Source organism: Prunus avium, chromosome 8, assembly GCF_965620075.1.
Source record: "Prunus avium chromosome 8, drPruAviu1.hap1.1, whole genome shotgun sequence".
In the NCBI taxonomy this organism is placed as follows: Eukaryota; Viridiplantae; Streptophyta; class Magnoliopsida; order Rosales; family Rosaceae; genus Prunus; species Prunus avium.
Genome location: NC_142291.1, coordinates 2204014 through 2230561, shown reverse-complemented (window position 1 = coordinate 2230561; position 26548 = coordinate 2204014). Strand labels below are relative to the sequence as shown.

The following is a 26548-nucleotide window of genomic DNA, read 5'->3' as shown; positions in this document are numbered from 1 at the left end:
TCTAGAACTTTTTTGTTATGTATCTTGGTTGGATATTAGGGCTTAAGCGTTTTTCAGCAAGTCTAGTTTTTCAAGCTTTTTTTTTAACGGTTGTTTGGATTTTATTTTTATTTTATATTTTGATTTCGTCTCATAGCCCTAGTTTTCACATTATGTTTAAGATTTTAGAGCAATTGCAATGTGTTGCGTTTGGGATTGTGGATTGTGTAAAACTGTCAGTGTAAGCTTTCAGAGCAATTGCAATGTGCGATGATAAAATAATAAAATGTCCACGGTCATGATCAACTGCCTAAACGATTTTTGATTTGGTTGAAAGTTTGCAGGAATAATCCTTGAATGACGACTTAAAAAATGAACTGTTTGGATCATGAAATTACAACGTGGAGTAGGGTTAATGGATTGTTCAGCACCGTTAAGTTACTCTATATTTATACACACAAGTTATTATTTTCGTGTAAGTTGCTTCCATCAAATTAATCATCTGAAACAAAGTGCAAGCGGGTTGAGGTCACAAATGGTGACGCATTTTTATCACCAAGACTCCAAATTAGTACTTGTTTACCCTTCTACCCCGATGTGTCACCCCAAAACGATTCGTATCTAGACAAAATGCCGTCGTCAATGCCCCTCTCTCCGATTTTGATCCGCCGTTGTGGCAGGAAATCCCACAACCAGGGGGCAGTACCTTTCTCAAACCCTAAACCCTAAAAACCCCAACTCCTCCCAGCCGAAATCCCCCTCTCCTCTCTCTCTCTCTCTCTCTCTCTCTCTCTCTCTCTGTGTCAAGTTGGCCAGCGATGGAGATGGTGACAATGGAAGAGGTGTGCCAGCGACGGTGATGCAGGAGAAGAAGAGAGAATTGCGAGAGTCGTTGTTGCTTGAATTGAATCTGATCTAGCAGCTCAGTACCAACAAACAGGCAAGTTTATCTCAAACGCTCTCTCTGTCTCTGTATCTGTGCTGTCTGCTCTCTGCTCTGCACAAATTAGGCAACCATAACCATGAAACCCCACAAACTCCTCAACCCTCAGACCCTAAAACCCTCCAAGCTCAGACCCATTTTCCTCACAAACCACGCTCCCTCCTCCGCACCTTTCTCTTCACTCACTCATCCAGAAAACCCCACAGACCCTCAACCAATAACCCGCCACTCTCTACTCAAAACCATCCAATCTTCTCAGTGGCATTTCATCAAACACCTTTCGCCCAACCTTTCCCCCTCTCTAATCTCCGAGGCCCTCTTTGAACTCCACAAAAGCCCACAACTTGTCCTTGAATTCATCTCCAATGTCGACTTTCACCGCCTGGATATCCAAACCCGGTGCCTCGCCATAGCCATTGTCGCCCGCCAGTCTTCCCCAAAACCCGCTTTAGAACTCTTGAAGCAAGTCGTTGGTAGCGGCATTGCTACAATCAGAGAGATTTTCAATCTACTGGCGCTCTCACGGGAGCGTTTGAGTGTAAATAGCAGCATCATTTTTGATTTGTTGCTAAGGACTTGTTGTGAAATGAAGAAGGCCGACGAGGCTGTTGACTGCTTCTACTTGATGGTAGATAAAGGTTTTATGCCTAAGACTGAGACGTGCAATGACATGCTGAGTTTGCTCTTGAAATTCAACCAAACGGAGAGGGTGTGGGTTTTGTATGCTGAGATGTTTAGGTTGAAGATAAATTCGAGTGTTTGTACGTATAACATAATGATTAATGTGTTGTGTAAAGAAGGGAAGCTGAAGAAGGCAAAGGAGTTTGTTGGGTTTATGGAGAGTTCGGGCATTAAGCCTAATGTTGTAACTTACAATACGGTAATTCACGGGTTTTGTTCAAGAGGGAGAGTTGGAAGGGCTCAAATGATCTTTAGTGCTATGATAGGTAAAGGCATTGAGCCAGATTCCTACACTTATGGTTCACTTATTAGCGGGATGTGCAAGGAAAGAAGACTTGAGGAAGCAGCGGGGCTTTTCAATAAAATGCTGGAAATTGGGGTACTTCCAAGTGCTGTGACTTACAACACCTTGATTGATGGTTATTGCAACAAAGGTGATCTGGACAAGGCTTTCAGTTATAGAGATGAGATGGTGAAGAAGGGCATAAGGCCGACTGTGTCAACTTACAATTTGTTGATTCATGCATTGTTTATGGAAGGTAGGATGGTTGAAGCTTATGAGATGGTTAAAGAAATGGAAGAGAAGGGGGTGGTTTCTAATGGAATTACATATAACATCCTAATTAACGGCTATTGCAGAAGTGGGAATGCAAAGAAAGCCTTTAGCCATCTTGATGAAATGTTGAGTAAATCGATAAAGCCTACTAAGGTAACTTATACATCACTTATATATGTTTTGGGTAAAAACAAAAGAATGAAGGAGGCAGATGACTTGTTTAAGAAGATATTGACGAAGGGTGTTCTGCCGGATCTTGTGATGTTCAATGCCTTGATTGATGGCCACTGTGCTAATGGTAACATGGAGCGTGCATTTGCACTTTTGGGGGAGCTGGATAAGATGAAGGTTCATCCGGATGAAGTGACTTACAATACCCTAATGCAAGGGCGTTGCAGGCAGGGGAAAGTTGAGGAAGCTCGTCAACTTCTGGACGAGATGAAGAGAAGGGGGATTAAACCTGATCACATTAGTTACAATACCCTAATTAGCGGTTATAGTAAAAGAGGTGATTTGAAGGATGCCTTTAAAGTTCGGGATGAGATGTTGAGCATAGGTTTCAATCCTACCCTTCTAACTTACAATGCCCTTATACAAGGTCTATCCAAAAACCAAGAAGGTGATCTTGCTGAAGTACTCCTTAAAGAAATGGTGAGCAGAGGGATCAAACCTGATGACAGCACATATTACTCTCTGATTAAGGGGATTGGGAATGTTGATGAATTTGTCAGGAAGGGTGATTCATGAATTCCCTCCATGTTTTCTACTTTCAAAGAAAAAGGAGCGTCTTCTTACCAAAGTTCTAGTTTGAAAATTTATTTTGGTTACTACCTGAAGATGATCACTTTTGCATACTCAGCTCAGATATCTATCTTATTCAAAAGTGTTCTTGTAGTTGATTCAAATTAAACTGAGTGGGTTCACAAAGGAGGAGCTGTAAGATTATTTAACCTTGTGCATTTCAGTTCTTTATTTATTTCTTGGCACTGAGCTATGTACATACATTAGGCTTGAATTTTGTTTGATTGTGAACGAGGTATCATGCGTTCTCCATAAATAGAGTACTATCATAAAGCTAGTTTATAGCAAGAAAGTTTATCATATTTGTGCAGTAAATGTATTTTTGAATTTCATGCTTGGACTGGTAAAATGCTTCATGTATTTAGGCCATGTTTGATAGGGAGGATTAGCTTGGACTAGTAAAATGCTTAGATTTCATGTGCAATCAAGGAAGAATGTGGGTGTTGTGTTCAACTCTCTTTCAAGCTCCACAACTGGGAGCATGCAACTATTTTCCTGCACTTCACGCCCGCAAGCGAAACTCAGATCCAATTTAATAATCTATCTTTACAACTCTTAATATTTGTACATTTCTTTGCCATGAAGTTTCTTATGTCATTATAAATCTTTGTCATATATTTTGAGTTTCTTATATTGTTTTATACCAGAAAAGCTAGTTAAGTATAATGGTAACTTGTTGATTATGCTTTAATGGGTAGTTCTAGCATCTGAGTAATGAGAATGGTTTTCATTTTCTTATCCTATTTTATTACTGCAAAGTTTGGTCAGAAATGTTTCATGTTCGAGTGAATTGTTAATCATACAGAGGCATCAATGAATGATGAGGGTGATGATTACTACGAAGAAGAGTCTGTTGAACTCTATGTGAGTAGTGTGTATGAGTTATTATCGCCACTTGGTAATCTTAGAGATTGATCCTAACAATCTTTTGATTCATTTCAAAGGCTGGAGATGGAGGTGGAGGAGGTGGAATTTCTCTTGCTGGGGTATGGTGGGATAACAAAGCATTAGAAATAGCTGAAGAAGTTATTCTGTCCTTTGATGGTGACCTGAAAATATACGCGTTTAAAACGTTGCCAAATTTCACCATCCAAGTGTGCATTGAGAAGCTTTTGAATAGGTAATCATTAAACCCAAAATTAGATGTGACGAATAATTTTGGATACCTGCTAATTTACAATTTTATAAAATTAGCATGTGATGCAGATTCTATGCTTGCCATGTGTAAGAGCGTATCATGAAACTTTATGTATGCTGATTCTATCAAAATTAGGTTTAATGGGTTGGAGCTCTTAGGGAAATGGTGTTTCATTGTGCACACAGATCTCTATGTTTTGTTTGCAAAGATGTCTTCAGATTGCCTTTTCCTTCACTAACCTAGTCCTCTTTTCTATCTAATAACTCTTTGTGAGCAATCTTTTATGTGAATCGATTTCCAATTGTTTTTAATATAGCTGGATAGTGCATATGATGAAGAAGTGGATCAAAACGTGACATTGTTTCTGCATGTGGTTCAAAAATAGCATATAGCAATTAGATGATTGTATTGGATTATTTGGGATCTTATGCATTATAATGTATCAAATGGTAAAAAGCTTATTTGGGGGTTTATTTGAAAATTGTTAACTTTTGGCCTAAATGTTTCATGTACACATATTTGAAGAGCAGGACAATTGATCTAAAAAGCCTAATATATTAGGAGATGGGATAACAATGCATGTCAATCACAACTTAACAGCTAACTTAACACTTCACCAAACTGGACCTTACACGTGCAAAATAGAAGTTTCCAGAACTAAGTCTTGAACCACTTTTTAGACAATATGACTCTGTTACTATGTTAGGTTACCACTAATCCCAAAAAGTTTAAGTAATTGAAAGGCACTACCAAAAGGCAACATCAAAACAGGTTTACTTGACAATAAGTGTTCAACTTCCAAGATCCAATTTAATAATCTATCTTTACAACTCTTAATATTTAAGTTTTTTTTTTTCCGAAACTTATTGTTCTCTTCGGCACACGAGCTAGTTCTACTGTATAAAACTTGGAAGCTTTTCATGCAGCTAGTAAGCAGACCACTCGTCTAATAACTAATGTGGATGTGGCAAAACCAATATTGGTTGAATGTCTGTTGTTAACTTTACTTCATTTGTGTTTATTTCTCTGTTTTCTTATTGGTAGAAAAAATCATATCTGTTTGTTAAATAAGTCTCTCTTCACAAATTGTGTAAGCTGTCATATGAATGCCTTTTGAGCTCAAACCACATGGATGTACCACAGATCTGGCTCCCCAAGTATGGAAGACATTGAAGCTTTTTCAAGAACCTATAGAGCACGACTTGATGAAGCATAGCTTGCTAAATCAGTTCCTGAGAATTTGTCTCTGGAGGTCTTCTTCTACTCTCTCTGCAGTCCATTTTTGACATAGCTCTTTATTTGTAGTACATTTGTAAGTAAATTATAGAAATTCATAGCTCTTTATTTGTAGTACATTTGTAAGTAAACTCTAGAAATTTTGGTTCTGTATATTGGTTGCATATTAGGGCCTAAGCGTTTTTCAGCGAGTCTAGTTTTTCGAGCTTTTAAAGGTGGTTTGGATTTTTATTATTATTTTTGTTTCATAGCCCTAGTTTTTACATTATGTTAAAATACTAGGGTTGATTTTTTTAATGTGTGAATGCTTGTGGAAATGTTCTTTTATAAAACAGCATGAGTGCTTTCGTGTGCATTTGGGGTTTTCTTTCAGAACAAGGGGAGAGAAGAGAAAGTACCTTTGCATGTAAGGAAAAAGTACATTTTCTTCATTGTAATCTTCTTATTATGCTGTCTTGTGTAGAGGATTTTGTTTGTCATTGCTTGTGAATCACGTATAAGTCTCATTGCTTGTGATCTTAATTTATTCATATTTACGGTACCGGTGTTGGCACTCTTCTTTACACTCCATATTGTGATTGCACAAAAGATATAAAAATATTCATTTTGAAATGCAAGAAGCTATATGAGTGCTACAGTGTTAATATCCCCCTTTATTATATCTTGAAATGGCCTTTTTTGGCCAAATTGCTTTTTTGGGTCTTGAGAATTGAGGATTAGGGTGTTGAAAAAGAAACATGTTGAGCGATATCTTGTGTTTTTTCATGCTTCACTGTTGTGTGCCCTACCAATCCCACAAATTGTTCCTTGATATTTTTCTTTACCTACTTAGGCTCATACTTTCTAAAGTTTTCATGATTTGTTAGAAGAAAGTGACGGCACATTGGATGTGTGTGAGCGCGCCCGTGTGGTCAAAGATGTTCTAATTTGAATTCTTTGTTAGTGAGATCCAATGTGTTCTGCGTTCCAGTTTTATGCCAACTGGTTGTATTTGAAATAGAAAGGAAGACAATCCAATCCTGAATGAGACCCAGTTGTCTGATAATGAATTGACTGCTCTACACCAACTCAACATTGCTGTGGACATGGCATACTATGAATCTCAATTATTTGACCCTTACAAACCCTAATGTAGCAAAGGCACTTGGTGCTGCCCTGTTTCTTACTAGCTTCAACTCCCTCTCTCTCTCTCTCTCTCTCTCTCTCTGTTGGCCAATAAACCCAGAGGCTGGTATTTTGGTTTTCTGATGTAAAATTTGAACAGTATGTAGTTCGAAATTTGAAGAATTAAAAAAAAAAAAAAAGTGAGAATTCCATGCGATTAATGAAAAAAAACAAAGTAGTGAGCATGACAAAGAAAAGAAATAGAAAGAAGATAATGAACTTATATCTTAAGTGATTACGAGCATTCAACCTAGCACTCTAGATTCTATCTTACACTCTAGATTCTATGGTCAATTCTCTTTTGTACATGATTTTTGAAAACGAAAAGAAGGAAAAAGGTCCTAATAAGTTCCACTAATTAGGGAACTTTTTCACATGCATGCACAAAACTACATGTTTGATATGATGTAATGCTACTAAACAATACGATAGCAGTCAAATTTCACTTTATCTGCATTGTTAGTATTATGATTAATTTGATTCTTTTTGTTTGTTTCGGTTTTTCTTTTCAAATCCAAATAAAGTATCAATTTACAATTCATAAAGACCAACTTGGCTCTTTCAAAATTGAGCCCCACCCCACGAGTATCTCTCCACTTGTATAAAATGTTATTCTTAAGTTTTTAATAAAAAAGGATAATCTTGTGGGCTGTAAAGTACTAAAGTGAGAGAGAGAGAGAGAGAGAGAGAGAGAGAGAGAGAGAGAGCGAGCAGTTAGAACTTATGACCAAAGAGGGCGGCCATGTTGTCTTCTTTCTATGCTTGCAGAAACAAAAAGAGACTCGAAGCATGAACTTTTTTGTGTGTTTAGTGATTGGTCAGTGTCCTACGACAAGTGCTATTGGTTTTATTTTTATTGTCTCGAGTGATTAGTAAGAGCATACAAATGAGGTTTATCTAGCCTCTCCTCATTTGGTCTAGTAACATCCATTTTTTATTAGGATCGAGAAGATTATGATGACAACTGTTGAATGAATAAAAAAAAAATGAAGTGGCTTTTTTTTTCAATGCAATTTGGTAGGTTTATGTAGAAATACTAGTCACAAATATTTTTTTTAAGAAATATTAGTAATTTTATGCTTAGATGTGACCATTTGTAATTCCATCTTGACAATAAATATATAGTTGTTAAAAAAATTAAATGCAATGCATGTAAAATGGATTTGGTGATACCATGTAATACTATAAACAATAATTTTAGAGGCAACAACTCATCTAACTAATTTGGTAGTATTGTATTTTTTGGGTTATAATAAAACCGCCGTAAGGGTGGGTAGCCTTAACTAGATGGGTAGTAACATGTAAGTCACTTCCCATCCTTGTGAGGAGAGATGACTATCATCTCTCCTTTTTACGAACATGAATGTGGTAGTGTTTTATTTGTTTATGTTTGTGTTTACGGTGAATCTCATATGTGGGAGATATAATGAATTATTTAAAATTCATGATAGTTTTTCTCATATAAATATATATTTTTTTTACATATTATGAATATTATATCCAAGTAAATTGATTATTCATATGAACCAATCCTAGTTTTAAAATCCAAAAAACTATGATGAAAATATTTGTTTCCCTCACCTAAAAAACAAAATATAAAGTATTTTTTAATTGTTGAAAATTGAGGCAAAAATAATTAAGTAACCAAACGAGTACAAAGTGTTTGACTTTATTGACAGTGTAGAGCGTGCATAGTTCATTATCTTATCAAGTTTCGCAAATGCCAAGTGGATCTTTTGCCATTACTCTCGCGATTATTACTATGCCGCCCATGCCACTTCCCAACGTCTCTCTCAAGGCATGACCTGCAACTTCTGCAAAGCAGTAAAAACACCCGCCTCTGCCTTCTCTGCACCTTCCTTAACGTCTCTCTCTCTTTTTTCTATTTGATTTTGAGGTTGCATTGAATGTTATCTATAGAAACTTCTCTAAAATCAGATCTGGTATTTGTATAAATTATACACATACCTTATCCTTTCTGATAAAGCAGCCCAGATTTTACGTGTTATTGCAGTAACAGAATTTGTTTCTTAAAAGATAAACGATATATACAGATAACCTTTATGTTCACCATTTTGTTTCTTTTTGGGTCAACTGTGTTTTCCTTTTAAAAAGGAAAAATGTTGTTTTGAGTGAGTGAGGCTCTGTCTGTGTGTGTGTGTGTGTCCTATAATATTTATATATAGTGAGAGAGAGAGAAAGAGAGAGAATTGCCTAGGAATTGATAAAACGGTTGATTTTTCTGCGGGATTTTGGGATTTCAGGAAATGGGTAGGTGTTGGTTTAGTGGGGTTTTGATTGGGTTAGGGTGTGTGTGGTGGGTGGTGGTTGGTGTGGTGGAGGGATACCCAGCTGAGGATCTGGTGGTGAGGTTGCCTGGGCAGCCAAATGTTGGGTTCAAGCAGTATGCTGGGTATGTTGATGTGGATGTGAAAGCTGGGAGAAGCTTGTTTTACTACTTCGTTGAAGCAGACAAGGAGCCTGACAAGAAGCCCCTCGCTCTTTGGCTCAATGGAGGTTAGTTTTGAATTCTCTGTTGTTCCTGTTCAATTGATTTTATAGCTTGATACTTGGGAACTCTTAGCCTTTTCTGGTTTTCTTGAGAGCAAGTTGTGATTTTAGTTGTGGAATTGATTGATGTATTTAGTTTACCACTATAACAGATAATTTTCATGTAGTTTCTACTAGTGAATTCTTCAAATTATATAAAAAAAAAGGCTGTGCATCATAGCTTTTAACAATCCTTGTCTTCAGTTGGTCTCTTGTTCACATGTGCTGCATTTTTGTTAGGATTCTTTGCATCTCTAAACTGTCAATTCCATTTGTTGTAACTTTTGGTAGTCAGTCAGAAAGCATTACCACTATAAAACAAAAAAGAACAAAAGAAAATAGCAGTGGCTTTGGATATAGCACCGACTCTGAATTGATGCTTGTTGAAAGCATGCTCGTTATTCATATCATGCCCTTATCAAGAACGAAACTTTGTCATGCCCTTATCAAGAATGAAACTTTATCGTGCCCTTATCAAGAATAAACACTGAATAGTTTATAACATTCGATGATTAACTTTGCGTTCAGGTCCAGGCTGCTCCTCTATTGGTGGAGGTGCCTTTACAGAGCTGGGTCCATTTTATCCTACAGGTGATGGTAGAGGCCTCCGAAGAAATTCAATGTCATGGAATAGAGGTATATCAAATGTTACATTTAATGGACACATCGGTTTTCTTTCTTTTGGGAATATGTAATATGCACTGTTTCACCATTCAGATACTTATTGGAACCCTATCTAAATTATGTCCCACTTTTTATTTGTAGCATCAAATCTCCTCTTTGTTGAGTCTCCTGCTGGAGTAGGATGGTCATACTCGAATACAAGTTCGGATTATAATTCTGGTGATGCGTCCACTGGTAAAGTGAATAGCTATGAGTACTTCCTTTTCTTTTCACTGATTCTAGTGTGTACTTATTCTTTTGTATGCTATAACTTAGCAATCAGGCTTTAAAAGGAAAAAAAAACAAAATTTCACTTTGATTTGAGCCAACCTCATTCTCTTGATTTTGCAGCAAGGGATATGCACACATTCTTGTTGAAATGGTATGAGAAGTTTCCAGCTTTCAGATCTCGGGAGTTGTTTCTTACCGGAGAAAGCTATGCAGGTCTGCAAAGTCTGATCAGTGTCAATTCTATGCTGAAGTATTCGGAAATGCAGCTCTTATAATCCATTCAAATATAATATAAAATAAAAGATTTATTGAGTCAGTTAAAAGTAAGAAATGGAAACAAAAATTTATTTTCAAGATGAAGGGAGATTCGATAATTTAGTAACTTTACTATCTTATAACTTTTACATAAATGGGGAACCATTGCTTTCCATGTTGAAAACAAATGAAAATGGGTTTATTCTATGTTGGTTTAATTCATTTTCTGCCTGGTGAAACAATATATCAAACCCTTTCTAACTGTAACCGCTACGTACAGGGCACTACATACCGCAATTGGCTATAGCTATATTGGACCATAATGAACATTCAACTGGTTTCAAGTTCAATCTGAAAGGGGTTGCTGTAAGAAGACCTCACATTTTTAATTCTTTGTTTTCGTTTATCTGTAAAGTTGTCACTTGTCTATTTTGCTGATGTTTGCACAATTACACTCAAATTATGTGGCTAGATTGGCAATCCACTGCTGAGACTTGATCGTGATATTCCGGCAACGTATGAATACTTTTGGTCTCATGGAATGATTTCTGATGAAATTGGCCTCACTATCATGAACGAATGTGATTTTGATGATTATGTATTTCAAAATCCTCACAATGTAACCGTTAAGTGCAACACTGCAATATCTCAAGCAAATCAAATAGTTGGTGAGTATATAAACAATTACGACGTGATCCTTGATGTTTGTTATCCGTCTATAGTGCAGCAAGAGTTGAGACTACGGAAAATGGTATCCTCTGTGTTTCTTTACTATTTAGTTTCTATTTTTCTTTTTCATCTTTCACTTTCATGCAATTTGTCATTTGATTGTTGCAATGAGTTTTTCCTTCACTCCCATTTTCTGCAGGCTACTAAGATAAGCCTCGGAGTTGATGTATGTATGACCTCTGAAAGATATTTTTATTTGAACCTTCCTGAGGTTCAGAAAGCCCTTCATGCAAATCGTACAAACTTGCCTTATAGTTGGAGTATGTGCAGTCAGTAAGTGATAAATACAATCTTTCTTAATCAGACTATTTAGTGAATTTTTCTTTTACAACTTACATATATCGTATAACTGATTTTCTCATTCTTGCATCTTACAGTGTTCTTAATTACAGTGATACTGATGATAACATCAACATTCTTCCCTTGCTCACAAGGATAGTTCATAATCGTATACCAGTTTGGGTTTTCAGGTAATTAATTCCGCTAATATGTACAGGAGAAAAGATCAACAAAGCCTACTCTAAATTTAGTATTGCTCCATAATATGATTTATCAATCGATTGCAGTGGTGATCAAGATTCTGTTGTACCATTATTGGGTTCCCGAACACTTATCCGGGAACTAGCACATGATCTAAAGTTCCAGATAACAGTCCCATATGGAGTTTGGTTTCACAAAGGCCAGGTGCTTGGTTACTTCTTTTAACAATACTATCCTTTTGTTATTATTCAAGTTTGTCTCCCTTGAATGTATCCTAGCTTTGTTATTTATGAATATCTGTACATGTTTATGAATAGGCGGGAGGTTGGGCTACAGAGTATGGAGATCTATTGACTTTTGCCACAGTAAGGGGTGCTGCCCATATGGTTCCATATGCTCAACCATCAAGAGCATTGCACCTGTTCAGTTCATTCATTCGTGGCCGGAGATTGCCCAACACAACGATTCCTTCCATTTACGATTAAACAGGTTACAGGAATTGGTACAATGTAGTGGCAGAAGTTAGCAGTTCGAGCAGATCATTTCTTTATTAGCAGTTCGAGCAGATCATTTCTTTACCGCAAGGCAATAAAGAAGGGTGATTTGTTTTTGGCAAAAAAGTGTAGAAAAGAATATTTCAACGGCATTTGCCAAAAAGAGACATTTAATTTGAGGACAATGAAGAACTTCTCTGCATTCTTTGTTTCTTGTTGGCCTTTACATTTCACCAATAGGTGGTGTTTTCAATAAATATAAGATGGGAAGATATTCATTGAATTGATAATCGTTTCACTTTTGTGTTTGAATCATATGAAATGAAACTGTTTACCTTCTGAATGAAGATCCTTCAATTGAAGTTTGAGTTGGTGCAAAAAGAATGGCTGCAAAACATGGGTTAAAGGGTGTATTTCAACACTAAATAGACCAGCTGCCATTATATGGGATGATTGTTTTGCAGAACCTTCATTATGTAAATGATATTTTTTTGGTTAATTTTATATACATATTAAACGCAATGCGTTTGGCATCATAACAAAAATCCTTATTGGAGAAGCCCCGGAAACACAATAAAATTTAAACAAACAATTTGTTTTTCCTTTGTTTTCTGAGATAATCATAAAGATTTGAACAATTTTACTTTCTAATTGTAAGTAATAAATAGAAAATTATTTAATAAGATTTTATATATTACTTTTAACTAGCCTCTCCGCAAATCCTTCTGCGCCTGCGATAGGCTTTTTAATTTTTTTTTTAAGAATTAAAAAAGATAATGGGCAGTTGTGTTTCATAAAAATAAGATCCATCATTTGATTTTTTTTTTAATTTTATTTTTTTTAATATGAAAAAATGTGAATTTATCATATTATCCTCATTTAATTAATAATTTTCAATTCTTAATGTTTGCATTAACCAAGGGCATTTTCTGGTATTTTGAATGTTTTACTATTCTCTGCCTTTTGCTTTGTATATATAGATATTATAAAAAGAAAAAAATTTATAAAATAACAAATTATTAAAAATAAAATGTTAAGTGGGCCTCAGGCTCTCGGATAGCTGAGCCTGAGCCCAGACCCGGCCGGGTTCTGCGTCTTCAGACCCTTAACTAAACTCTGGCGCGAACACTCTTGAATCCCTCAAAACTTAAACCCAGCTCTCTCTCTTTCCGCTCTCTCTCTCTCTCTCTCTCTCTCTCTCTGAAATCGATTGGAAGTGGCTGGGACACTAGAGGATATCAGCAATTTGCAGGTCTCATGGAGTGGCTCTTCTGCCGTGGTGTCTGTCTATTCATAACTGAGTGACACCAATTAGTCATGAGTCAATGCGCCTCAGACCTCTCTCCAAAACCCTGCACTCCTTCCACCAAAAGCACAGCCTCTCAACGATTCCATCCAAATCAATCTACCCAGATGGAGCCCCTGGGCCCCTTTACACCCATCTCTTGCAAATCTGTATACAGCAGTGCAAGATTATCAAAACCCACAAAGTGTTCGATGAAATGCCTGAAAGGCTGCTGGCTCAAGCTTCAAAAACCTGCAAGACTGTCCATGCCCAGAGCTTGAAATTTGGAGTTGGGTCCAAAGGGTTTCTAGGAAATGCCATTGTTGGGTTTTATGCCAAGTGTGGTAACGTGGGCTTTGCCGAGAAGGCATTTAACTGCCTTGAAAACAAGGATGTGTTTGCTTGGAACTCAATTTTGTCAATGCATTCAAGTAAGGGATTGTTGGAACAGGTTATTAACTCATTTGGTTCCATGTGGAATTGCAGGGTTTTACCAAATGAGTTCACTTTTGCGATGGTTTTGTCTGCTTGTTCAAGATTGGTGGATATTAAGTATGGTAGACAAGTTCATTGTGGTGTTATTAAGATGGGCTTTGAGTTGAGTTCATTTTGTGAAGGTGCACTTATTGATATGTATGCCAAGTGCAGTTGTTTAAGTGATGCTCGACGGATATTTGATGGAGTGGTGGAGTTGGATACGGTTGCTTGGACAGCAATGATTTCAGGGTATATTCAAGTTGGTTTGCTTGAGGAGGCACTTAAAGTATTCAAGGGGATGCAGAGAGTTGGTGGTTTTCTGGACCAGGTGGCATTTGTGACTGCCATAAATGCGTGCGTTGGTCTAGGAAGACTAGGTGATGCATGTGAATTGTTTTCCCAGATGCCCAATCCAAATGTTGTAGCATGGAATGTGATGATTTCTGGGCATGCCAAGAGAGGCTATGAGGAGGAAGCTGTTAACTTTTTCCTGAGAATGAGGAAAGCTGGTGAAAAACCGTCAAGATCCACACTAGGAAGTGTTTTAAGCGCAATTGCTAGTTTAGCTGCTCTAGAGTCTGGCTTGCTAGTTCATGCTATGGCAATAAAACAAGGGTTAGATTCTAACTTTTATGTTGGCAGTTCATTAATCAATATGTATGCCAAATGTGAGAAAATTGGTGCTGCAAAGAAAACATTTGATTATCTATCAGAGAAAAATGTTGTCTTGTGGAATACGATGCTTGGGGGTTATGCACAGAATGGGCATGCCTGTGAAGTCATAGATTTGTTTTCCAATATGAAGGAATGTGGTCTTCACCCTGATGAATTTACCTATACTAGCATTCTTAGCGCCTGTTCTTCCTTGGAATATCTAGAAATGGGTTGCCAGTTACATTCACATATCATCAAGAACCAATTTGCATCAAATTTATATGTGGGAAATGCATTGGTTGATATGTATGCTAAATCAGGGTCTCTGAAGGAAGCAAGGAAACAATTTGAGCTCATAAAAAATAGAGACAATATTTCTTGGAATGCAATTATAGTTGGGTATGTACAGGAAGAAGACGAGGATGAGGCTTTTAATATGTTCCGAAGAATGAATTCACATGGAATTGTGCCCGATGAAGTGTCCTTGGCCAGTATACTAAGTGCTTGTGCAAATGTTCAAGTACTGGAGATGGGAAAACAAGTCCATTGTCTCTCAGTTAAAAATGGTCTGGAAACAAGCCTTTATTCTGGGAGCTCCCTTATTGACATGTATTCCAAATGTGGGGTCATTGGGGATGCGCGTAAAGCTCTCTATTATATGCCCCACCGGAGTGTGGTCTCCATGAATGCTCTAATTGCTGGGTTTGCTCATATCAACTTGGAAGAAGCAGTGAACTTGTTTCGTGAGATACATGAAGTAGGATTGAACCCAACTGAAATAACTTTTTCAAGCCTTTTAGATGCATGTAGTGGACCTCTAATGTTAACACTGGGAAGGCAAATCCACTGCATAGTACTAAAGAAAGGGCTTTTGTATGATGGCGACTTCTTGGGTGTCTCTCTCTTGGGTATGTACATAAACTCCCAAAGCAAAATAGATGCAACCATTCTTTTCTCAGAGTTCCCAAAGCCAAAAAGCAAAGTATTATGGACCGCTATGATTTCAGGACTCAGTCAAAATGATTGTAGCGATGAAGCGCTACAGTTGTATCAAGAAATGCGTGGTGATAACGCCCTACCTGACCAAGCAACATTTGCTAGTGTTCTTCGAGCATGTTCTGTCATGTCTTCTTTGAAAAATGGTAGAGAAATCCATTCCCTCATTTTTCATACCGGTTTTGATCTGGATGAGTTAACATGTAGTGCCCTCGTAGACATGTATGCTAAATGTGGAGATGTGAGAAGTTCTGTGAAAGTTTTTGAAGAAATGGGTACTAAAAATGGTGTCATTTCTTGGAACTCGATGATAGTTGGATTTGCTAAAAATGGTTATGCAGAATATGCATTGAAGATCTTTGATGAGATGAGACAATCTCATGTTTTGCCTGATGATGTCACGTTCCTCGGTGTTCTCACTGCATGTAGTCATGCAGGGAAGGTAACTGAAGGCCATCAGATATATGATTCTATGGTTAATGAGTATAATATCCAACCCAGGTTTGATCATGTTGCCTGCATGGTTGATCTTCTAGGCCGATGGGGATTCCTTAAAGAAGCAGAGGAATTTATTGACAGACTAGGTTTTGATCCAAATGCTATGATTTGGGCTACATTACTTGGTGCTTGCAGATTACATGGAGATGACATAAGGGGACAACGTGCGGCTGAGAAACTAATTCAGTTAGAACCGCAAAATTCTTCACCATATGTCCTGCTTTCTAATATACATGCTGCTTCAGGAAACTGGAATGAGGCTAGCTCTTTGAGGAGAGCAATGAAAGAAAAAGGAGTGACAAAGGTTCCCGGATGTAGTTGGATTGTGGTGGGACAGAGAACAAATTTGTTTGTTGCAGGTGATAAGTCTCATCCAAATGCTGGTGAAATCATTGCAACTTTAAAGTATTTGACAGCAATAATGAAAGAAGAGGGCTATGTTGATGAAACATATTCTTTCTTGGATGAAGAAGAGTGAGAGAAGTACCTATGGTATTGACTGTTGAGGCCAAGTCATATTGTTATTAGTATGCATGCTACATCCAGAGGCCTCTCTCTCAGCAAGATTTGCAAAGTAAAACCAGAATTACTATCCCATCAGTATTCTGCAACTCTGCTCTGGACTTCCCTATGTGATCTTGCAAAGTAAGGCAAGATTGGTAGTTTGTAGAAAGGTTGCTTTTTATTCTGAACGCTTTTTTATATCCAGAAAGAAAATTATTCTTGAGGTTGGTACTTTTAAGAAATCCCAGCATTGTATTATTGACATTGAGGCTCTTGAACACAAATTAATATTTGAATATTACCTTTGAGTTCAGGTCCAGAATCTTTCTCTATTTATGGAGGTCTTTTAAAGATATTTGCTGCTGGAGTGGGATGCTCATGCACCATACTACAAATTCAGATTATACTTGTGGGGAACGGGGATGCCTCTACCTTCTAAGCAAGTAGCTTCCAAACGTTTTTTTTGTTTCTTCCCTTTTCTCTTCTACTTTAACCAAGCTCATTATTGTGAATTTGGCAGCCCATTTTTATGTTGAATCTTTCGGATCTAGAGAAATTGTTTCTTATTTGAGAAATCGAAGGTCTAAAATGTCTGGCCAGGTATGAATTTGTTCTCATCCACCCTATCAATCTCAGAGTTCAATGGTGGTCTGCTACAAATGGTGTGGGCTGGGGTAGGACATGAACTGAAATGGTTTAAGTTTTTACAAGTGATTGATTGCCTAAAAATGAAGACAATTAATTTCCACCCCATTTATTTTTCTATTTACAGAAGTTTTGCTTCTGTTTTTGCAAACTGTTTCTTAATTTCTACATCATTTGTCCTTCCATTCCTTTTTGCTTTTGTGACTAAACTAGTGAAATGCCCCCTGAACTTGTAACATACTTTCAATTTGCCCCTAACCTGTTTTTTTTAGAAAAGTAAGAATCTGAATTATTTTTTCAGCCAATTTCCCCTGCCGTTAATTTTGCTCACATTCCATCCAATTTGCTGTAAAAAAATATTATGTGCCAACCCTCCCCGCAGCTCTAGGTCTTTTCGGACATCGTTGCACTGGAATTTTACATGGGTTGGGTTTATGTCGAAGATTTATGTGATCACTATGAACATAAACTTATTCTTGAACTTATGAATTCAGGAAATTCTAACAATAAAGGAAAGAAGTACTAATTACAATAGGACTATCCAAAAAGCAAAGTAAATACAACCTTGAATAAAAAATGGAAGCAAAAATTACCTGATGCTAAATATATATAGATTTTAGTATCCTTTTTAAATCAAGGTTGTATTTACTCATTTTTGGATAAATCTATCGTAATTAGGACTTCTTACCTATGTTGTTAGGATTTCCTGCATTCCTTCTCGGAACAACGAAAACGGGTTGACTGGTTTTGTACAAATGGTTCTTTGATTTATTCCACATCAGGTGGGGAGTCACTAGAGGCCAGACGGGAGCATATTGAGTCTACTATGATTAGAAATTCGGAAGAGAGCTTAACAAAATAATAGTGACTAGAACACAATTAGAAAAACAAAAACAAAAACAAAAAAAAGAAAGGAATCACAAGAGGGTTAATTCCCTGACTTGTCTTTGACCCCCAAAAAAAAAAAAAAAAAAATCCCCCCTTTTTTTTTTTTTTTTGATGAAGAAAAAGGGGGGAAACCCCAAGCACCAACACAGCAACTAACTAGAACTAATCAGGCGGGACTTAACAGTTCCCAAAGAATCATTAAGCAATAAAAAATCAAGCCAAGCAGGGCTCTCCTCAAGATAGTAACAGCCTAGATCCAAATTGTGACTCCAAGTAGCCAACCCGTCAGCTACATCATTCATCTCTCTATAGATATGTTGAAGCTTGATCCTTCGAAACAAGTTCATAAGTCTTTTACAGCTACTAATCAGCCCTGCATTAGGATGACAAGCATTCAAAATCTTACTCTGAACAAGAAGCACCGCAGTCTCAGAATCCATCTCAATAACAATATCCTCTACTTTTTTCTCAACAGCCAAGTTCATCCCAAAAAATAGCCCCCACAACTCAGCTTCAAGAACTTCTCCCTGGCCTGAGTTGACAGCAAATCCACCAATCCACTGACCCAAATGATCCCTCAAGACACCTCCAGCACCAATGGCACCAGTACTGTTCATGCGAGATCCATCGACATTTAACTTGATCACACCAATTTCAGGAGGAACCCAAGCCAACAACACTTGCACCTTATTAGCTCCCCTATTATTACCAGCAATGGCTTGAAACCAATCCTTTGCAGCAGTAAAGATAAAATCTTTGGGATTGAAAGGCAAGTCAGTATTATCTTTAAAAATAAAGTCATTTCTCCATTTTCAAATATACCAGCAAATGAAAATAAACATAATTCTCCATGGAATCTGAGCAAAGTGAGCCTTGGAACACAAATTGCTTAATAGCCAAGGGTGAAAATCAGATTGGAAAAAAGGTCTAGCATGCGTAGAGTTCATAAATAGATTCCATACTTTTCTTTAGTTTCTCTCTTCATGTTTTCAGACATTTTATTTTATTTTATTTTATCAATGAGGAATAAAGGACTTGAACTTAAAACCTCGTCATTTGAGATTTATGTTCAATGCTATGATTCAGTTGTTTTTCAATGGAAAAAATTATTATTTTTATACGTAGATGATTTAATGGGGTAGGTTGTGAACTCAATTTATTTATTTATTAATGAAACAACCTCAAATAAATAGTAAAATTAGAAATTCGACGGACCTTAAAATCCACAGTTGCTAGAAAGAAATAGTATTTTTTTAAAAATAAATTATTTATCATTTGCTTGTAAATAAAATAAACGGAACAAAGACAAGGTATCCATCAACTACAGTCCAAAAGACAAGAGCGCTCACGAGTCCGGCCCAGCGCAGCCAATGGAGTTATCCCACGTGTTCAAGCCAACTGAGCATTGTTTTTCGCTTAAGAACCCACCGACAAGAGTCGCTTTGCAAATAACAGAACAATCTTCCACATTTGAACATTTCAGTTGAGAGGTCACGTTCACTCAGACCAACATGAACCAGGTTCTAAGTTAACCAAAAATGCCATCATCCTTCACCTTTATTTCCCATTTGCTCCTCCACCAAACAACCTTCTCTTCTCTTCTCTTCTCTTCTGGCAGAACCAGTCAAAGCCACAACCAAGTGCTTTCTTGCAAAACCCAGTTGGTGAATCTGTAAGCTTGCTGTTTACTTTGCTTGTTTGCCTGTTTTGGGCTCTCTGCTTGATGGGTCTTCTTCAAGTTAGCAATTTTTGTTCTTGGTCTGTGATGTAGCTGATCTTGTATTGGTTAGTAGGCAGTTCCAAGTCTTGCCTCAATTTTCATACTTTATTGATGGTTTATTAATACATAAATTTGTTTCTTCTGGGTTGCCTAATCTTTTATGTCTCATATATGATTTCAGTTGGGATTCTTCTTCATCTGGGTTTCTTTACTAAATGATGGAGATAGTGAGAAACGTTAATTTGGACTTGTTTGTTCAATTCAGGATTTTCTACAAAAGGGTTTTGAATTTTGGTAATGAGATCATGAGGGGTCATGGTAAAATCTGGGGTTTTCAAACTTTCAATGGACTAGTTGCAATTGGCTCATTGGTGTCTTTTGTTGTTGCCATGTCATGTGCATTTTTGTATTTGTTTCCCAGGGTTCCCCCAGTGGTTCATAGCTACGGAATTTCTAATTCCACTACTTCTGTTGAAAAATGTAATGTTTTTGAAGGAAGATGGATTCCAGATGAAAGTTACCCTTTGTACAATGCCTCACAATGCCCATTTGCAGAAATTGGATTTAATTGCTTGGCTAATGGGCGGAAAGATAAGGGTTATGCTAAATGGAGGTGGAAGCCAAAGAATTGTGATATTCCTAGATTTGATGTGCGTGCAGTTCTTGAAACTCTTCGTGGGAAACGGATTGTTTTTGTTGGTGACTCTTTAGGTAGAACACAGTGGGAATCTTTGATATGTTTACTCATGACAGGGGTGGAGGATAAGAAGAGTGTTTATGAAGTGAATGGGAATAAAATCACTAAGCGGATTAGATTTTTAGCCGTACGGTTTAGTTCGTTTGATCTCAGAATTGACTTTTATCGGTCAGTTTTCCTAGTGCAGCCGGCTTCAGCTCCAAACCGAGCACCAAAGAGGGTTAAGTCAACGCTCAGAGTTGACAAATTGGATGAAATTAGCAAAGACTGGATTGATTCTGATATTTTGATTTTCAATTCAGGGCACTGGTGGACACCAAGTAAACTTTTTGAAATGTGAGTTACCTAGTCTCCTGATCATTGTCTTTCATAAATCCTGTATTTGGTGTATATATTTAGTCTACTTTTCAGTTATTTTTGTAGGATGCTTTTCTATGTTAACAAAGTTTACAAAGTTAGTTTATGATTCTATAATTATGTGATTCATTTCTCTTCAAATTCCCCTACATTCGGTTCCATAATCTTCACCATTAACTGCTTGTGCATCATGCTTTCATGCTCCATGCTTCTTGGTATAGATGTTCATAAATGCACAAAATGTAATGCATGTACTGGATTTCAACTTTTTATCTTACCTAAGAGAGAGGGTTTTTTACTTAGTCTACCTTTAGGTATTATTGTAGAATGCTGTCTGATGTTGACCAAGTTGCTTCATGTTTATATATTTTTGGTACATTCATCTTTAATCCCTCACCCCTCCAACATTCAGTTCCGAGAATCTGCGCTGTTAACTGCTTGTGCATCAAGCATTCATACTCCACGTTTCTTGGTATAGATGTTGATTAATGCAGTGGAGTCCAACATATTCATCGTTTCCTAAAAGAGAGGATGTTTTTTAAGGCCTGTGGATGTTAGTTATTATTAATAAAAAGATTTGAAGGCCTTCTGCATGTTAGCGCCCTTTAAGAAGGTTAACTTTGCCAGGAGAGGTAGAATTTCCCTTAGTACTGATGCGGCCAAAGTGTTGGTTGAAGTTTGTTGGTGATGCAAATTCTGTAGCTGTTATGATTCTTGTATAAATTGTAGATGATATATATGCTTTGTATGATACTTGTAAATGAGCTAGTAAATTTCATTTACAAGTAAAGGCAAAAAAGAAATTTAAAAAATTTCAACAGCTAAGGGGTGGGGCTTTGAATTATAATTCAAAGACGTATTTGGAGATAAATGCTGGATAGAAATGCATAAATGAAGGTTATTTAAACATTGTACTTCAGACCCTATTTGCTATTTTCCATACTCAACTTCTTAGTGCTATGTTGGCGGGTCTCTCTCTCTCCCTCTCCTTCACCTACTCATGTGTTCGGGATTGTCTGAGCAAATGCATATGAACTTGCAAGTTGGGTAGTCTTCTGTTGTTATTTTCTGTTAGTTTATATGCACCTCCAATTTTTAATTTTTTTTTGTATGAATGATTATGTTTTTTCAACATACCATTGGGTCTCAATCAGATTTCCATAAGTTTGTTCAGATTTAGCTTTTGTTATGAAGAGATTCCCAAAATACATTTGAGAGTGCTTGTAGCACTTTTGTTTCAAAAATACTCCAACAGACACACAGAGACCAAAAAATAAAATATAGAAAACAAACAAAGCAAGTCTAACATTTCTCCAGACAGGGGCTGCTATTTTCAAGAGGGTAAATCACTGAAGCTTGGAATGCCAATCACCACTGCCTTCAAGACAGCTTTAAACACTTGGGCATCTTGGGCCGAGACAATGATCAATACAAACAGAACAAGTGTATTTTTCAGGAGTTTTGAGACATCCCATTGGAGGTGCGTTATGAAGTTAGTTATGATACTTGCTGCCAACTTTCTGGTTTTAGCTTCTTAAGGCTGCTGGACTTTGATTGCATCTAGTTCTAACGACTATACTGTTGTTGGCAATTTATTTGACTTGTAGTTGGTTTACACTTATGTTATCATGAATATTCTTTTTTTCTTTTGGGCGCTTTTGATCCCATTAGAGCATTCTACACCTTTATGTGCTTTTTATCTTCCATGTTTCTTTGTTATTTATTTAGCCTTCTGACTATAACATCTCCGTCCATGTTGCTCTTCTTTAGTTGTTTTCTAATGGGGTTCTATATCATAAAATTACAGTTTTTCTGAAAATCCTCAGGGAACTTAGAAAGACTAAGTAGACAAGTAAATAGTTGCTTGGATTATTTTGTTCTTCTGATTTATTTTGGGTTAGTCTGGGATCAACAAGAACTTCCAAGTCTTTATGGCCTCAAATTACTCTAGTCAATGGTTAATCGTGTAAATACACTGTTATTCGCTGATTTGAATCTAACCTGTTATCTATAAATTTGTCCTATTTTCTGCTTTATGGAAGCTAAATCTTGTAAATTGAGGTATATGTTTAATTTTTATCGTTGTTCCTGAATACAAACATACTCATGCAAAACTTGACTGCTAGTGATTCTTATATGTACCAGTGGCCATAACCATAATTCATGCAAAGTGACTCAACATCCTTTGTCAAGCTCTAAGGGAAGGGACCAAAGCTCAATTTCAAACATCATTATCAAGATTGTGAGGAAAATGACCGTCCCTGTAACTGTTCTGCATGTTACACCTATGGTAGCATTCCGAAGTGATGGCCATGTGGGTACTTGGAGCGATAATCCATCAGTGCCTGATTGTAGCCATTGGTGCCTACCTGGTGTACCTGATATGTGGAATGAAATTCTCTTGTCATATCTGCTACCCGGGAATGATATTTCCCTTCAATGACGGGTTTTTGCGATTATGCTTCCTTTATTGCTGCTTGCATCAACGAGTACCTCTAGTTTCACCCTGTTTTTCAGAAAATGCATGAAGGAATGAGAGATATCCTGGCTTCATAATCTGAACTTGACCGTTCAGAAAATTCGTCTACACATTTATCATTTGTTGTACTATTGTTTGTCCACTGGCAGTTGGTGTAAGAACCAGAGTACAAGTTTAATGGAACTTGAGATGAAGCTGCTTTGCTGTAATATAATTGTTCACGAGGTGTAGTGTGTAGTTAGGATTACAAGTTGTAATTTGTATGAAAACAAGTTCTTATACAGTCCATTTGTGAAAGCATTACTTTAAATTGAAATACATGTTTCTATGCATCAGCCGAAAATCAATTCTCGTTTGGTGATTAAGGCAAGTTGCAGAGACTTCTAAATCGGTCTGCTAGCCGTTCGCTCGGTAGATCAGCTTTCTTGTTTCATTTAAGTTGTTGCTGTGCCAGCAGTGTATTTGCAGTTGTCCCAAGCCCCAAGGGAAAGAATGCTGCATGCTTAGAACTTTTAACTGAACTTCAACATGATGCTGCTTAGCAATTAAGGGACCTATTAAACATTTTATTTGGTTTTTTGCGCTCTTGATAATTATGCGGAATAGTCAAATAGTAGAGCATGTTTTGACTCTCTTTATGGTTACTGGGGATAGGCAGAAAGTGGTGCATTATTCTGGATGAAAGAAAGGAACTTGAGTTGAACTGCCCAGCAGCAGCTGTGATATCTGTACTATATTTGAAAAAAAGAATACAATACTGATTGAATAAACGAATATTAAGGGGATTTATAGCTCAAGTGGTTAAGAGCATTATCCCTATCCACAAGATTCTAGGTTCGATTATCCCCTTCTTATAGCATAATACGTACAATTAAATAAATGAAAAATAAAATTGTAAAGTTAAGAGGTAGCAATCATGCCATCATGACTCTCATGATTGGTCAGAAAGTAACTTTCATATATAAGAATAAGAGTATTAATTGAGCAAAGAAAATGCCCACACGACAATAATATGGCCTAAATTGTAAGACGTCAAATATGAATTGACGCATATAGATATTCAGTCATGTTAGCGTATGGTAATGGTCTTCTAGTCTCTCTCTTCCCATCTTCCATCTTTAATGAAAATAAATATTTAAATTTGTAAACCAAACAAAGTAGTCAAGTCTAAGGCTTGTTTTGGATAAGCCAAAAAGCACTTCTATAGAGAATCACTTCTCCAAATAATCACTTGAAGTAGTTTTTAGTGATTTTATGGAGAAGAACATTGGAGGTGGTTCTCCCCAGAAGCGATTCTAGCATCTCTAGAATCACTCCCAAACAAGCCCCAAGTATTAAATTGAATATAAGAAAATATTTGGAATGCCAGCTAGAAATCTTTGTCAGTGCGATTGAACATGGCGAATCATATGCTTCTTTTTCAATATCACACTTGAATAAAGAAACACAAATGAAAGAGAAAAAACGTACAAGCAAAGTTGAAAATTTGAAAAAATACCCGTACACCGGGGCAAGATTTGTCCTTCATGTTGCAATGTTGCAATGTTTCAATTTAAAACACTTGTTATTGTATATCCTATCACAATAAAACATATATACGAACTCATTCATGTTGTTGAAGGAATTAGAATAATCGTCAAAGAAGAAACCAATGGACTTTGAGAAGTGTTTTCCAATGCAAACAAACCCTTCCCCAAATCTTAGAATGAGAGTCAAGTCACAAAATATTATAAACTTTTTCCATATGAACTCTTTGGCATAAACGCTTTGCTATACAAATAGCCATTCATATCCACCGCTTTCTCCACAACAATCCAATTCTCATTTCTCATCTCAAACATTCGAAACTTCACAATATTATAAAATGGCGGCCAATCCAAATAAGTTCTACTTCCCGTATTTCCCTCCACCCTCACCACCTCCTCCATCCGCTCCAAGCCAATCAACCCCGCCACCACCAGCAGCCCCGGCGGCAAAGCCTCCAAGTCACTCAACCCCACCACCACCACCCCCGGCTGCAAAGCCTCCAAGCCACTCAACCCCACCACCACCACCACACCACCCATTCCGTCCACCGCCGCCACCTCATGTACGCCCTACACCACCGCCACTGCCACCCTCACCATCCCCGGACAATAATCCCACCGTCATAGTCATTGTGTTCATCTCATTGGGTTCAGTTTTCTTCCTTGCATTCCTTGCAGTTGCTCTACTCTGTTACATTAAGAGAAGAAAGAAGAAGACAATCCAAGAGACCGACATGATTCATATTGACAAACACAGGAAGATCAAGGAGAAAATTGTAGAAGGTCCCTATGGACCACAAGCTGTGGTACTATCAGTTGAAGATGATGTCCATGTAGACGAGGAGATAAGGAAGAATGAGACATTTGGCCACAAGGGTTTGCATGGAAAAGTAAAGAGCTCAGATGTCCAAGCAGAAACTGAGATCATTAACTTCGATGAACATAAAAAGGTCAAGGAAGACATAGTAGAAGGTCCCCATGGATCAAAAGCTGTGGTGTTAACAATTGAGGATGATGTTCATATAGACGAAGTGGTGAGGAAGAATGAGAGAGTTGGTAAAGGTTTGCATGCTGCCAATGTAGTGGCACCGAAAGATGAGCCTTCAACGAGTTCAGATATTGGCCAATAACATCTTGCACACAAGGGTTCATCATAGTCTTGTGTGCACATTGGAACGAAGTCAAGATTAATTTAATGTAATTAATAAAGATTCATCACTGAAAAGTGATATATAAATTATTTTCTAATAAGATGGATCAATAAAATTCTCTGCATATGTCTAATGCGTTGTGTAATGTTCTTAATTGAAATGAAAGGAGAGTTATGTTTGTTTGTGCCAAAATATGCGCCTTTATCTATCTTGGTCAAAATATGTGCTGTGGAAGATTTCAGGGAAATTCCTTGTCATGCACACCAAGTGGAAGAATATTTGAATAAAAAGGAAGGTCTTTTCAAGGATTATAACATATAGGCTAAGATAACATCTCAAGAATGGACCAATAGTGGCTGATGTTGGTATGATTTACAACTAACTTTCATGTTGTGGATTTCCTATGAGTGATACATAGTATGGGTCCCCTTTCACACGCATGAATGAGGACTAACTCATCACTTAATAAGATAGAAATATAGATACGTACATGTATAATACAATATTAAACGTGAAATTACTAAATTTTTTATATAGGTAATAACTCTAGAAAAGTAAAAAATCAAAAGGGGACAATAGAGACTCGGGTAATGGCCTAATAGTAATGGATAATGCTCTAAACTACTCTTATCGATAAATGAAAGAGATTTTCTATTTAAACCCCACACTTCTCTTAGTTCACCCCATCTTTTAATTTAAAATTTCACAATTTCTAAGAAAACCCCACTATCTTCCCAAACTACCCTTAAATACACCCCAAACTGAAAGAAT

At 37.0% G+C, this 26548-nt stretch overlaps 5 protein-coding genes and 1 non-coding gene across 10 annotated transcripts; 5 read left to right on the top strand and 1 right to left on the bottom strand.

Annotated features, from left to right (window-relative positions):
* The first annotated feature begins 457 nt into the window (after positions 1-457).
* Positions 458-5571, top strand: LOC110773425 (Pentatricopeptide repeat (PPR) superfamily protein). 3 transcript variants are annotated; one of them, XM_021977945.2, is made up of 4 exons: positions 458-3095; positions 3766-3824; positions 3905-4080; positions 5242-5571. In XM_021977945.2, the coding sequence occupies exon 1, from the start codon at positions 1002-1004 to the stop codon at positions 2904-2906; it is 1905 nt and encodes a 634-aa protein (XP_021833637.1). In that variant the 5' UTR covers positions 458-1001; the 3' UTR covers positions 2907-3095; positions 3766-3824; positions 3905-4080; positions 5242-5571. The 3 variants fall into 3 exon arrangements, with proteins under 3 accessions (XP_021833637.1, XP_088101667.1, XP_088101668.1); XM_088245541.1 differs by having other exon boundaries at positions 458-3824; XM_088245542.1 differs by having other exon boundaries at positions 458-3824; positions 5194-5571.
* A 2179-nt stretch (positions 5572-7750) lies between these two features.
* LOC148291116 (U6atac minor spliceosomal RNA) lies at positions 7751-7859 on the bottom strand. The gene has a single exon (XR_015827270.1). It is a non-coding gene; the product is annotated as a U6atac minor spliceosomal RNA (small nuclear RNA).
* A 352-nt stretch (positions 7860-8211) lies between these two features.
* On the top strand, positions 8212-12112 carry LOC110773428 (serine carboxypeptidase-like 42). Of its 2 annotated transcripts, none has more exons than XM_021977951.2 (10): positions 8212-9015; positions 9577-9684; positions 9814-9906; positions 10063-10155; positions 10478-10563; positions 10670-10948; positions 11066-11199; positions 11319-11396; positions 11493-11610; positions 11724-12112. In XM_021977951.2, the coding sequence occupies exons 1-10, from the start codon at positions 8766-8768 to the stop codon at positions 11889-11891; spliced, it is 1407 nt and encodes a 468-aa protein (XP_021833643.1). In that variant the 5' UTR covers positions 8212-8765; the 3' UTR covers positions 11892-12112. The 2 variants fall into 2 exon arrangements, with proteins under 2 accessions (XP_021833643.1, XP_021833642.1); XM_021977950.2 differs by having other exon boundaries at positions 8213-9015; positions 11304-11396.
* Positions 12113-12991: 879 nt separating this feature from the next.
* Positions 12992-16889, top strand: LOC110773427 (Pentatricopeptide repeat (PPR) superfamily protein). Its single transcript, XM_021977949.2, has 2 exons — positions 12992-16538; positions 16629-16889. Exon 1 carries the CDS (start codon positions 13226-13228, stop codon positions 16286-16288), a length of 3063 nt encoding a protein of 1020 aa, XP_021833641.2. The 5' UTR covers positions 12992-13225; the 3' UTR covers positions 16289-16538; positions 16629-16889.
* Positions 16890-19288: 2399 nt separating this feature from the next.
* On the top strand, positions 19289-23418 carry TBL7 (TRICHOME BIREFRINGENCE-LIKE 7). Of its 2 annotated transcripts, none has more exons than XM_088246152.1 (4): positions 19289-19519; positions 19749-20600; positions 21943-22101; positions 22767-23418. In XM_088246152.1, exons 2-4 carry the CDS (start codon positions 19783-19785, stop codon positions 23062-23064), a joined length of 1275 nt encoding a protein of 424 aa, XP_088102278.1. In that variant the 5' UTR covers positions 19289-19519; positions 19749-19782; the 3' UTR covers positions 23065-23418. The 2 variants fall into 2 exon arrangements, with proteins under 2 accessions (XP_088102278.1, XP_088102277.1); XM_088246151.1 differs by having other exon boundaries at positions 19289-19632.
* Positions 23419-24853: 1435 nt separating this feature from the next.
* LOC110773434 (uncharacterized) lies at positions 24854-26021 on the top strand. The gene has a single exon (XM_021977958.2). The coding sequence runs from the start codon at positions 24965-24967 to the stop codon at positions 25754-25756; it is 792 nt and encodes a 263-aa protein (XP_021833650.1). The 5' UTR covers positions 24854-24964; the 3' UTR covers positions 25757-26021.
* The last annotated feature ends 527 nt before the right edge of the window (positions 26022-26548 follow it).